The 13983-nt window shown below is 53.4% G+C and overlaps 1 protein-coding gene across 1 annotated transcript; it reads right to left on the reverse strand.

Moving 5' to 3' along the window:
- Nucleotides 1-9255: 9255 nt before the first annotated feature.
- Nucleotides 9256-13087, reverse strand: LOC136789111 (E3 ubiquitin-protein ligase Topors-like). The gene is made up of 2 exons (XM_066988797.1): nucleotides 12349-13087; nucleotides 9256-12215 (listed from the first exon to the last, which is right to left on the reverse strand). The coding sequence occupies exon 2, from the start codon at nucleotides 12126-12128 to the stop codon at nucleotides 11097-11099; it is 1032 nt and encodes a 343-aa protein (XP_066844898.1). The 5' UTR covers nucleotides 12129-12215; nucleotides 12349-13087; the 3' UTR covers nucleotides 9256-11096.
- Between the last annotated feature and the right edge of the window lie 896 nt (nucleotides 13088-13983).

The raw sequence follows: 13983 nt of genomic DNA on the forward strand, positions 1-13983 counted from the left end.
GCTTTCAACTGATACTCTTTGTACAAAACAAAAAATAAAATAAAAGCCCACAACAAAAAACACCACATTTTACACTCCAATAAAATTCTTAACCTTTATTTTTATGAATCAGACCAAGCAAGAATTGTTTGTAATGGTTAGGAGTTGTTTAGCAGTTAGACTTGTTTTACAAAGCCCATGATTGTGTTCCTGGCAGTGGCATGGGGCACAGGATATGTTTCCGGTCATCCCAGGGTTGCTTCTACCATTGCAAGTATGAGGCGCTTTCCTTCGTGGGTGTGAGGGACAGTGGGGGCCAGCAGGGCACGGGGACGGCACCAGGAAAAGGGAGGGAAGGCAGCAGCATGCACGGGGCTGTGGCAGCTCTGGTTTGAATCACACCGAGACATTTTCTGTGGTATATTCAATCTATTTTATTGTTCTTTATTTCATCTCCCGCAGGAGCCCTGCTAGAAGCGCCGAGGGAGCGGCCTCTTGCAGGGCTGGGGAGAGTCTTGGGCACTGCTCGCCCGGGTGCGCTTCCTGGGGCGCCGGGACCCCCGAGTCGAGCGGTGAGGAGTGGAGGGTCTGCGCCTGCAGGCCCGGGCAGAGGGACCTGCTGCTGCCTCCTGCCCCAGCTCTTCACGGGGCTCTTCCTGCTCCTGGGGGTTGGCTGCAGCTGGGACTTCGCCAGGACCCCCATGCTGGAAAGCGCTGGATGTGCTGGGCAGCTCCTCCATGTCAGGGCCTGCGTTGCTGTTGGAGGGCGCGGGGCTGGTGCTGATGGTTCCCTGCATGGAGGCAGTGGGACCAGAAGCATCTGCAGGACTGTCCTCCTGTACCCCAGCAGTGTGGCCACTCTCGAGGCCCAGTAGCCTCCGTGCCTCCTCTCCGCAGAGGCCCACGATGGTGCCCACGAGCCCGTCGATGAGCGGCACGGTGAGGGGCCCCAAGGCGGGCTGTGTGTGCTGAATGATGGCGTCCCTGTCCAGCCCCATCACACACAGGGAGTGCAGGAGGAAGCTCTCTGCAGCTCTCGCCTGCCACCAGCGTGTCCCGTAGATGGCTGAGATCTCGCGGCGCAGCCAGGGCAGCACAGGGTTGAGGATGTCCCTGCGCTCCCTGAACAGCACGGCCCAGTCCTCGGGCAGGAGGCCGCCCACAGCAGCGCGGGGATCGGGCTCCGCATCCCTCTCCTCGGCTGGCACAGAGGACGCAGCCGGCGCTGCAGGGCTGTGGGGGGCGGTGGCGCTGCCTGCCTGGAAGCCAACAGGTACGGGCACTGCGGGAGGGGAGACGATGCATTCCAAGTAGTCCTCCTCTCCCCGCACGGAAACCTTGATGGTCCTCATGCCCGTCCTGCAGAGTGGGCAGCTGGCCTTCAGTTTTGCCCAGCGCTGGATGCAGCCCAGGCAGAACCGGTGGTTACATGGTGTCGCGTAGGCCACATCCTTTCGCCCCTCCCGGCAGACGGGACACGTCCACGCCTCCTCTGTGGCCATGGTCTTCACGCTAAGGTGCGCTGGGGAGAGCTGGTGGTGACGAGCTGCTCCCCTGCACCGGCACTGCAGAAGCGGGTATCGCGCACGCTGCGAGGAAGAGAGAAGGTCACTGGCTGTGCCCCGGCCCCTCAGCAGGAAACCCCCCGGCCCCAGCCCCACGGCTGGGTGGTCCCACGTCCCCCGCGGGCCGCCCCGGGGCACGTAGCCCCACACAACTCTCCTGTGCTGCTGCAAGTGCTCCTCACAGGGCCCCGGCTGCCTGAGCCAGGCAGGGCCGGGGAAACACAGGCACTGCCTGCGGGGACGGGCACTGAGAACAGCTGCCGACGGCCCCACAGCACAGCTCCAACAAATCCTTGCTCGGCGCTCCAAGCCTCGCACAAACGCTCAGCAGGAATCCAGGCACGAGCCAGGCTGGGGCGGGCTCTGCCTGCGCCCCAATATGAGCAGAGAGGGCCGTGAAGTCACAGTCCGTTGCTGGGTGACCTCAGAGCCCATCGCTCTGGGTGACCTCAGAGCCCATGGCTCTGGGTGACGCCCAAAAACTAAAGCACGTGTCTGAAAGCATTGCCCAGACGTTTTGTGAACTCCAGCAGGCTTGCTGCTCTGACCACTTCACTGGGAGGCCTGGTTCAGTGGCCAAGCCCCGTGTCAGTGAAAGATCTTGTCCTCACCTCCAGGCAGAGCCTCCCCTGTCACAGCTCCATGCCATTCCCTCCACTTTTGTCACCGTCCCCAGAGAGCAGAGCTTAGCGCCGGGCCCTTCGCTCCCCTCGTGAGGAAGCTGCAGGTCACCATCAGGCCTCTCCTCAGTCTCCTGCAGGCTGAACAAACGCAGGCACCTCAGCCGCTCCTCATCTGTCCTGCCCTCCAGACCCTTCACCACTTTGAAGCCCTCCTTTGGATGCTCTCTCTCTAAGAGGTTTATGGCCTTCTGATAGTGCCGTGCCCAAAAGTGCACACAGGACTCGAGCTGATGCTGAAAGAGCGCAGAGCAGAGCACAGCAATCCCTGCCCGCGACCGGCTAGCGATGCTGTGCTGGAGGCACCCCACGATGCCGTTGCCCCTCCTGCCTGCCAGGGCCCACGGCTGACTCACGTTCAATTTGCCGTCGACCAAAAGCCCCAGAGCCCTCTCTGCAGGGCTGCGCTCCAGCCTCTCCTCCCCCCAGACTGTCCGGACAGCCAGGGTTGCCCGTTGCCAGGTGCGCAATCCCTCACTCGCTCTCGCTAAACCTCATCTTGTTGGGGATTGCCCAGCCCTCTGATTTGTCTGGATCTCTCTGCAAGGCCTTCCTCCCCTCCATGGAGTCAGACGCTCCTCCCACTTTAGCATCGTGCCTAAATGGACTCAAGACGCCCTCGAGTCCTGCGTGCAAGTCAGTTAGGACAACATTGAAGAGAACTGGCCCTAAAATGGAGGCCTGCAGAAGCCCCCTAGTGACTGGCCGCCAGCCCGATGCAACCCCATTTACGATAACCCTTGGAGCGCGACCCGTCAGCCACTTGTTCACCCATGGCATTATGCATTGCTCTAGCTGTGTGCTGCTCAATTTGTCCAGAAGGAGACAGTGAGAAACAATATTGAAGCTGTGCTGAAATCCAAACAGGTGCCATCAGCTGGCTTCCCTTGGCCAACTAGACGGTTGAGCACTTCCGAAAAGGAAATCAAGTGCGTTAAGCAGCACTTTCCCCTCGTGAACCTGCGTTGGCTGTGATCAATGACTGCATTGTCCTTCAGGTGATATTAAGAACTCCCAGAATACTTTTCACCATATTTTTACCACTTTTCCCTCCCAATTGATTGGGGGGAGTTGAAAAATCATAAAATAATAATAATAATAATAATGTTATTATTATTATTATTAATAACAATATTAACAATAATAATAATATTAATAATAATAATAATAATAAAGAGAATATCATATTCATGTTCATAAGAAGAACAGGAATAAAAGAACAGGGAAGGTAAGCGAGGCAAAGTGCAACCGCTGACCAGCTGCTGACAGATGTCCATCCCATCCCCAAGTAGCAGCCCTCTTACCAGCCTGGCCTAGCAGAACCTAGTAATAATTCAGCGCCATGCCCTGTGTTATGCAATATCCCTTTAGCCTTTTGCAATGTCCCTGTGTGAAGCATTTGTACACAACAGATGCAAATCTGCTCCCATCCACTGCTTTCTCTGTTGAATGTAGAAGGGCAACTTTGCTGACAAATGCTCTCTTGCAGCCCCCAGTCTTATATCTCGATCCTTGTGCATGCTGCATTTAAAAATGAAAGGAAAAAGGGAAAAGGGAAAAGGGAAAGGAAAAAGGGAAAGGGAAAAAGAGGGAGAGGGAGAGGGAGAGGGAGAGGGAGAGGGAGAGGGAGAGGGAGAGGGAGAGGGAGAGGGAGAGGGAGAGGGAGAGGGAGAGGGAGAGGGAGAGGGAGAGGGAGAGGGAGAGGGAGAGGGAGAGGGAGAGGGAGAGGGAGAGGGAGAGGGAGAGGGAGAGGGAGCGGGGAAGGGAAAGGGGAAGGGGAAGGGGAAGGGGAAGGGGAAGGGGAAAGGGAAGGGAAAGGGAAAGGGAAAGGGAAAGGGAAAGGGAAAGGGAAAGGGAAAGGGAAAGGGAAAGGGAAAGGGAAAGGGAAAGGGAAAGGGAAAGGGAAAGGGAAAGGGAAAGGGAAAGGGAAAGGGAAAGGGAAAGGGAAAGGGAAAGGGAAAGGGAAAGGGAAAGGGAAAGGGAAAGGGAAAGGGAAAGGGAAAGGGAAAGGGAAAGGGAAAGGGAAAGGGAAAAAGGGAAAGGGAAACGGAAAGGGAAACGGAAACGGAAAGGGAAACGGAAACGGAAACGGAAAGAAGAAATAAAAATTTAGGAATGGCTATACGGAAGGAGAAGCGTCTTTCCTCCACATTGCATATGGGGACCAAGACTGAAGCAAAGGAACCCTTGTGGCTGAACCAGAAGAATTGGAGGTTAATTTGAAAATGTTATTCTCTAGCCCAAAGGAAAAAATGCACTGAACACTAGGTCAAGGCAAGAAATAGAAAGCTCTTCTTGAGGACAGAAATCTCAAAACCTAAGCACAACATCGGGGGAAGATTAGGGCTGTCCAGAGGAAGAAGAAATACCCACAGAGTGAAGTGGCAAACCCATCCTGGCTGGAGTAGGGTTGAAAGTTGTAGCCTCTGCTTACACACACGATGGAAGTACAGCAGCAGTCTCTGCGCAAAGCAGACTTTAAAAAGAGAACCCATTCCTAAACCATGGGAGAGATCCTTGACACAATAGCTCTCAAAGTCGTGAAGAGAGCAGAAGAGCGGTTTTGCACACAGCGTTTGCTGTTTCCATTGCTTGTTAGGGTTATGCTTTCCTTGTATACAGCATCTGCATACAGATGCTGCGAAGCTTCCAGGTCGCTCCCTGTCACTGGGTGAATTTGCACGAAGGAGAGTCCGAATGGAGGGAAACTGGGCTGCATGGACTCAACTACTAAGCCTCATGCTTAAGGAAGCCAGCGTCCTCCACAATTACACTTGGCAGTCGGTGCCTGGACTCTGCCCAGTTCTGGTGGCATAGAATCACTGAATCACAGAATATCCTGAGTTGGAAGGGACCCATAAGGATCATCGAGTCCAACTCCTGTGCCTATCTAACGGGGGACGCTATGCCACCAAGCCTTTCGCTTGTAATTCCCTCCGTCTATTCATCAGCTGTATTAAATAAGGTGTTAATTGAATGTCCTGTATCTGGGGGTGATCAGATGGCATCTCTAGATCATAAGGCATACCGTATAGCATTTCAAAAGGTGAGATTCCGACATCGGCTCGAGGCTGTGTTCGAATATTCAATAGTGCAAGTGGTAAACATTTCACCCAGGAGGATTTTGTCTCCATCATAAGCTTTGTTAGTTGCTTTTTAATTTCCCCATTCATTCGTTCTACCTTACCAGAGCTTTGAGGGTGCCACGGAGTATGACATTCCCAACTTGTCCCCAAGGCTTTCGTAGTTTCTTGGGACACTTTTGATATAAAGTGCGGGCCTCGGTCAGAATCAATTGTTTCTACAATCCCGTACCTCGGGATAATGTTTTCTAATAGTATTTTTACCACAGCTCGGGCCGTTGTTCTCGTTGTCGGGAAAGCTTCCACAAAGTGCGTGAGATGGTCTACAATCACTAATAAATATTTGTACCTTCCTACTTTTGGAAGTTCTGTGAAATCCAATTGAATTCTGGCAAAAGGTCGGTGCGCTAATTCCCGACCTCCTAACACTCTTTTCCTCATTTGCCGGGCAGTCACTCTCTTACAGACAAGACAATCATGCACAACTCCTTTTGCTACATTGTATATTCCAATACACATATATTTTGTAGCGAATTGATCCACTAGTGCTTGAGCTCCCCAGTGGGTGTTCTCATGAAACCTCCGTAGCACTCGCACAGCTGCAGACTTAGGAAGCATTTCCCGTCCATCAGGCAATACCCATTTACCCCCATCTATTTCTTTTATGCCCATTTGAGCCATTTAATCCTTTTCTGGCTGCGTAAAACAGAGTAATGTATATATGGGTCCGTGTAAATAACAACGTGACTAAATGCACAGTCCAAACGCTTCTTAGACTCCAACAGGCTTGGTGCAGTCACTGCTTCCCTGCGAAGCCTGTTCCAGTGTGCGACAACCCTCTCAGTGAAGAACCTCTTCCTGATGCCTATCCCATTCCCAAGGAGCAGCCCTCATTCCACCCTGGACAAGCACTTCATAGCAATAGCTCAGCACGATGCTCTGTGTTATGGAATATCCTTCTGGCTACATCAGCTCAGCGTTCTGCTGCTGTCCCCTCCCAGCTCCTTGTGCACCGCAAGTCTCTTTGCTGGCAGACAAGTGCTGGCATAACCCGTGCAATAGTGTCCCTGGTAAGGTCCTGCTCTCCATGGCAAGCCCCTCAAACATCGCATTGGTTTTTCACGTTGACAGTAATGAGGTAGCAAAGAGAAATCCAAGAGTGATCAAAAGGGACTTTACGGCTTTGCGGCAACTGGTTGCAGGATTCGGTGCCTGTCCCCTCCCAGCTCCTTGTGCACCGCAAGTCTCTTTGGTGGCAGACAAGTTCTGGCATAACCCGTGCAATAGTGTCCCTGGTAAGGTCCTGCTCTCCATGGCAAGCCCCTCAAACATCGCATTGGTTTTTCACGTTGACAGTAATGAGGTAGCAAAGAGAAATCCAAGAGCGATCAAAAGGGACTTTACGGCTTTGCGGCAACTGGTTGCAGGATTAGGTGCACGAGCAGTGTTTTCCTCCCTCTTTCCAGTAGCAGGTATCAATACCGAAAGGAACACGCAGACCCAGCAGATGAACAAGTGGCTGCGAGGCTGGTGCCACCAACCCGGTGTTGGGTTCCTTGCTGCTGGGAAGGTCTACACGACACCAAGCCACCTGGGTCGTGGTGGGAAGCACCTTTCTCAGAGGAGAAAAAGGATTTTTGCCCTGGAGTAAGCAAGGCTGATTGTCAGGGCTTTAAACTTAGATTCAAAGGCGGAAAGGGACAAAGCCAGGCCTGCCAGCGATAAGCTATGGACTGCACACCAAAACTGGAGGGACCATGTGCTAGCAAGACCCTTCAGTGTGCCCAGCGAGGGGCTGGCTTCAATGAAGCACATCTGAACTATTTCTCCACAAGCGCATGCAGCATGAGAAACAAGCAAGAGGAGCTAGAAGCCTTGGCCCCATGCCAGAGCTACGACACTGTTGGCATGAGTGAAACCCTGTGGGAAGAGGCCTGTGACTGGTGCGTTGTGATGGATGGTTCCAGGCTCTTCAGAAGGGACGGGCAGGGCAGGTGAGGCTGGGGGGGCCACGCGCTGTGTAACGGAGGCACTGGGCTGTACGGAGCTCCCAGTCGGTGACAATGGGGTTTAGAGCCACTGGGTAAGGACCTAGGGACAGGCAACTGAAAGGGATGTCGTTGTGGGAGTCCGCTATAGACGAGCTGGCCGGGATGACGGCACTGATGAATCATGCTTTAAGGAAGTGAGAAAATTTCTAGATCGTCTGCCCTTGTCCTTATGGGGCACTTCAGCCTGCCAGACATCAACCCGGAATATCACATCGCAGAGACAAAGAGGTCCAGGAGATTCCCGAAGCACCTTGCTGCTATCTTCTGGGTACAGGTCCTAGGAGAGCTGACTAGGAAAGGTGCCCTCCTAGACCTGCTGCTTGGAAAGAGGGGGGGTCTTATGGGTGAAGTGTAAACGGGGACACTTCAATCTGAGCAGCCTGGACTGGTTGTTTTGCTGTTCTTCTGCGGCCCTGCTCAGGTACGTGAGCATCCCCGTGGTGCACTTTACAACCAGGTTCTCTACCTGGGCAGCAAGATCTTGCCCCACTGCAGCAGCCCCCATGGGTTGGCCCCTGTGCTGCCAGCAGCTCTGCTTCCATTGCTTGAACCTCCTGCGCAGGGCCTTTGCCACCATCCACGAGTCAGGAGAAAGAGCGAGCGTTTTTCCCATTCTGCCATATCTAAAGCCAGCTGGAAGAGGGGAAACATAACCCCCATTTTTAAAAAGGGAAAAAGGAAGACCCAGGCAACTACAGGCCTCAGCTCTGTGCCCAGTCAGATCATGGAACAGATCCTCCTGGAAACTATTCTAAGGCACATGGAAAAGAAAGAGGCGAGTGGTGAACAGCCAGCATGGCTTCACTAAAGGTTTGCCTTGACTGACAAACCTGGTGGCCTTCTACAGGGGGCTACAGCATTGGTGCGTAGGGGAAGAGCAACTGACATCATCTACCTGGACTTGTGCAAAGCCTTTGGCACTGGCCTGCACCATATCCTTGTCTCTAAGTGAGAGAGACACGGATTTGATGGATGGACCACTCGGTGGGTAAGGAATTGGCTGGATGTCCACACTCAAAGAGTTGTGGTCAATGGCTCAGTGTCTAAGGGGAGGCCAGTGAGGAGTGGTGTTCCTGGGTTGTCGCTCTAGGGACCGGTGCTGTTTAACATCTTTGTCGCTGACATGACCAGTGGGATTGAGTGTCCCCTCAGCGAGCTTGCAGACACCAAGCTGTGTGGTGCTGTCAAGATGCTGAAGGGAAGGGATAGCATCCAGGAGAACTTTGAAAAGCTGGGGAGGTGGGCTTGTGTGAATCTCCTGAGGTTCAACAAGGCCAAATGGAAGGCCCTGCATGTGAATTAGAGCAATCGAAAGCACAAATACAGGCTGGGCAGAGAATGAATTGAGAGCAGCCCTGAGCAGAGGGTTCTGGGGGTGCTGGTTGCTGAGGAGGTCGACATGAGCTGGCAATGTGTACTTGCAGCTCAGAAAGCCACTCGTAGCCTGGGCTGCACCAACAGCATGGCGGCCAGCAGGGCGAGGGAGGGGATTGTTCCCCTCTGCTCTGCTCTCGGGAGACCCCACCTGGAGCCCTGTGTTCAGCTCTGGGGCCTCCAACACATGAAGGACACAGAAGTATTAGAATGAGTCCAGAGGAGACTATTAGTATAAAGAAAGAACTGGAGAACCTCTCCTATGGAGACAGGCTGAAGGAGTTGGGGTTGTTCAACCTGGAGAAGAGAAGGCTCCGGGGAGACCTTACAGTGGACTTCCTGTGCCTCAGGTGGGCTACAGGAAGGCTGGGGAGGGACTCTATGTCAGGGGATGTAGGGATAGGGCAATGGTTAAGGGCTTGAAAATAAAGTGGGTAGGTGATCTAGAAAGAAGAACTTCTCTACTCTGAGGCACCAGCACAGGCTGCCCCGAGGAGCTGGGGCTGCCCCATCCCTGGCAGTGCCCAAGGCCAGGCTGGATGGGGCTGGGGGCAGCCTGGGCTGCCGGCAGGTGTCCCTGCCTATGGAAGTGGGGTGGGAAGTGGGTGGTCTATAAGGTCTCTTCCAACCCAAACCATTCTATGATTTCTTAAAAACAATCTTCCCTGTACAATCTTTCTCATGCCAAATAATCTTAGAGTTTTCTTTCTCCTTTGGACAAAAGACATGTGATTTCCTTAGCTGCCACTGATGAGTCCAGAGAAGAGCAATCTTTGAGACTGCTCCCCAAGAAAACACAATTCAGGCAGAGCACAAGGTGGTGGGATGGTTTTGTTGAGACAGGAGAGAGAGCCATGCAGAGCCAAAGAGGCTGATCATATTTGCAAAGGGTATTTAACTCCCAACAAGCTAAAGTTAACTCCAGTGACAGCTGAAACCATTAAGCATCTTCCAGGATGATGGTGTCTATCCACAGGTAAAATCATGCTTTCTGGGGAGCACACTCAAGAGAGTATCATTAGAAAGGGAGATAAAAAAGGTTACCAAAATAAAATAAACACTTGTTTCATCTTGAAAATGTAGATAGTGTTTACTAAACCCTCTTCTCTGAAATAGACCATTATGGACTGCCCGTTTTTCTAAGCTGTTTCCCATCTCCCCATCTTCTTTTTCTTCTGTCTTCTGCTGTCTGTGCTGTATTTGAACTGGCCTCTGGATGAAGGTTTATTTAAACAAACTAGAGACAAAGACATTTCAACCACAAGAATGTGTTTCCACTTAGATTCCAGTTGCTTTGGTTTTGTATTTTGCCACTTGAATCGTTCTATTTAGTAACATTTCCACCTAAGACCGATATTAGTGTTCTTTCTAGATGAAGTTATCCCAAAGAATGTTGCATTTTTTTAACTCTTTAGTTCAGGTTTTTTTTTTTTTTTTTTACAACAGCAAGAGGTTTCTCTGTATTTTTTTTATATAACTGTCATGAAGTCCTGTTGCGAAGCAGGAAACAAAATCAATATAGAAGGCAAGCCATACCACCTCACCTTTGAACTGCTGTACACTTTTCACTTTTCTCTTTTCATTTAACAGTTTTCTTCAGTTAATTTCTGATATGACCTTGTGACTAGTGTTTTGTATTTCAACATATTTCTAGATCACAGGTCACCTCAACGGGAGAGGCACTTGGCACTCCAGAAAACTTGTGAGGAATCAGGCTAGTTTGTTCAAACAGGGCAAATTCCTCTCTGGCCTTTCTTGTTTCCGTTTGAAACACTTAACTGGGGCTTGGATTAGGTCAATGAAGAATAAATCTAAATCTAACCATTCTTAAATTGAAATCAAAATGCCCACGTGTTGCTTTGACCAACTTAGCCAAAGCAGCCCCAGTCTGTGGATAGGCGAGGCTTGTGCCTGCCCTCTGCTCCTCCTCAGGGCAGCCTTCAGATGCCTGTGCTACCTGACCGTATTGCCGAGTGACATTAAGCCACACAGACTGCTTCTGGACGCTTTCAAGGGCTACCAGTCTAATAGGTCAAATGCTGATTTATATCAAAAGAATAAAATGCAGCTGGAAATGTACTGCAGTGTGAGTTACTAGAACAGCTGCTGGAAAAGAGTTTTAGAACATTGTTTGAGCTGAGGTTCTGCTATGATAAAGCAATGGCATTTCAAAGCACATTAATCAGCCATGACCAAAGGGACAGTGGGGGCCAGCAGGGCACGGGGACGGCACCAGGAAAAGGGAGGGAAGGCAGCAGCATGCACGGGGCTGTGCCAGCTCTGGTTTGAATCACACCGAGACTTTTTCTGTGGTATATTCAATCTATTTTATTGTTCTTTATTTCATCACCCGCAGGAGCCCTGCTAGAAGCGCCGGCGGGGCGGCCTCTTGCAGGGCTGGGGAGAGTCTTGGGCACTGCTCGCCCGGGTGCGCTTCCTAGGGCGCCGGGACCCCCGAGTCGAGCGGTGAGGAGTGGAGGGTCTGCGCCTGCAGGCCCGGGCAGAGGGACCTGCTGCTGCCTCCTGCCCCAGCTCTTCACGGGGCTCTTCCTGCTCCCTGGGGCTGTCTGCAGCTGGGACTTCGCCAGGACCCCCACGCTGGAGCATGCTGGATGTGCCGGGGATCTGGTCCGTGTCAGGGTCTGCAGAGCTGCTGGAGGGCGCAGGGCTGGTATTGAAGGCTCCCTGCGCTGGAGCAGCGTGCCCAGAAGCAGCTGCAGGTCTGGCCTCCTGCGCCCTGGCAGGGCGGCTGCTCTCGAGGCCCAGCAGCCTCCGTGCGTCCTCGCCGCAGAGGCCCACGATGGTGCCCACGAGCCCGTCGATGAGCGGCACGGTGAGGGGCCCCAAGGCGGGCTGTGTGTGCTGAATGATGGCGTCCCTGTCCAGCCCCATCACACACAGGGAGTGCAGGAGGAAGCTCTCTGCAGCTCTCGCCTGCCACCAGCGTGTCCCATAGATGGCTGAGAGCTCGCGGCGCAGCCAGGGCAGCACAGGGTCGAGGATGTCCCTGCGCTCCCTGAACAGCACGGCCCAGTCCTCGGGCAGGAGGCCGCCCACAGCAGCGCGGGGATCGGGCTCCGCATCCCTCTCCTCGGCTGGCACAGAGGACGCAGCCGGCGCTGCAGGGCTGTGAGGGGCGGTGGCGCTGCCTGCCTGGAAGCCAACAGGTACGGGCACTGCGGGAGGGGAGACGATGCATTCTAGGTAGTCTTCGTCTCCCCGCACGGAAACCTTGATGGTCCTCATGCCCGTCCTGCAGAGTGGGCAGCTGGCCTTCAGTTTTGCCCAGCGCTGGATGCAGCCCAGGCAGAACCGGTGGTTACATGGTGTCGCGTAGGCCACATCCTTTCGCCCCTCCCGGCAGACGGGACACGTCCACGCCTCCTCTGTGGCCATGATCTTCACGCTAAGGTGCGCTGGGGAGAGCTGATGGTCATGAGCTGCTCCCCTGCACCGGCACTGCAGAAGCGGGTATCGCGCACGCTGCGAGGAAGAGAGAAGGTCACTGGCTGTGCCCCGGCCCCTCAGCAGGAAACCCCCCGGCCCCAGCCCCACGGCTGGGTGGTCCCACGTCCCCCGCGGGCCGCCCCGGGGCACGTGGCCCCACACAGCTCACCTGCGCTGCTGCAAGTGCTCCTCACAGGGCCCCGGCTGCCTGAGCCAGGCAGGGCCGGGGAAACACAGGCACTGCCTGCGGGGACGGGCACTGAGAACAGCTGCCGACGGCCCCACAGCACAGCTCCAACAAATCCTTGCTCGGCGCTCCAAGCCTCGCACAAACGCTCAGCAGGAATCCAGGCACGAGCCAGGCTGGGACGGGCTCTGCCTGCGCCCCAATATGAGCAGAGAGGGCCGTGAAGTCACAGTCTGTTGCTGGGTGACCTCAGAGCCCATGGCTCTGGGTGACCCCCACAAACCAAAGCACGTGTCTGAGAGCATTGCCCAGACGTTTTTTGAACTCCAGCAGGCTTGCTGCCCTGACCACTTCACTGGGAGGCCTGGTTCAGTGGCCAAGCCCCGAGTCAGTGAAAAATCTTGTCCTCACCTCCAGGCAGACCCTCCCCTGTCACAGCTCCATGCCATTCCCTCCACTTTTGTCACCGTCCCCAGAGTCCCTAGTCTTACATCTCGATCCTTAAGCAAGCTGCATTTAAAAAGGAAACGGGAAAGGGGAAAGTGAAAAGGCAAAAGGGAAAAGGAAAGGGAAAGGGAAAGGGAAAGGGAAAGGGAAAGGGAAAGGGAAAGGGAAAGGGAAAGGGAAAGGGAAAGGGAAAGGGAAAGGGAAAGGGAAAGGGAAAGGGAAAGGGAAACGGAAACGGAAACGGAAATGGAAACGGAAAGGAAAAGGGAAAGGGAAAGGGAAAGGGAAACGGAAACGGAAAGGGAAACGGAAACGGAAACGGAAACGGAAAGGGAAACGGAAAGGGAAAGGAGAAATAAAAATTTTGGAATGGCTATACGGAAGGAGAAGCGTCTTTCCTCCACATTGCATATGGGGACCAAGACTGAAGCAAAGGAACCTTTGTGGCTGAACCAGAAGAATTGGAGTTTAATTTGAAAATGTTATTCTCTAGACCAAAGGAAAAAATGCACTGAACACTAGGTCAAGCACAGGCTGCCCCAAGGAGCTGGGGCTGCCCCATCCCTGGCAGTGCCCAAGGCCAGGCTGGATGGGGCTGGGGGCAGCCTGGGCTGCTGGCAGGTGTCCCTGCTGTTGTGGTTTAACCCGGCTGGCAGCTAAACACCACACAGCCGTTCGCTCACCCTCCCCCCTCCCTCTCTGGGATGGGGGAGAGAAACGGGAAAGTGAAGCCGGTGAGTTGAGATAAAGACAGTTTATTAAGACAGGAATATAATAATAACAATAATAATAATAATAGTGATAATGATAATAGTATTAATAATAATAATGTGTAAGCAAACAAGTGATGCACAATGCAATTGCTCACCACCCGCTGACCGATGCCCAGCCTATCCCTGCGCAGCCGCCCCTCCCACCCCCCGGCCAGCCACCCCTATATATTGTTTAGCATGACGTCAGATGGTATGGAATACCCCTTTGGCCAGTTTGGGTCAGCTGTCCTGGGTCTGTCCCCTCCCAGCTCCTGCTGCACCCCGAGCCTGCTCGCTGGCAGGACAGAGCGAGAAGCCAAAAAGTCCTTGGCCTGGTGTAAACACTGCTCTGCAACAATTAAAACATCAGCATGTTATCAGCGCTCTTCTCATCCTAATCCAAAACATAGCACCCTAC

The sequence above is a fragment of the Anser cygnoides genome, chromosome Z (assembly GCF_040182565.1).
Source record: "Anser cygnoides isolate HZ-2024a breed goose chromosome Z, Taihu_goose_T2T_genome, whole genome shotgun sequence".
Taxonomy (NCBI): domain Eukaryota; kingdom Metazoa; phylum Chordata; class Aves; order Anseriformes; family Anatidae; genus Anser; species Anser cygnoides.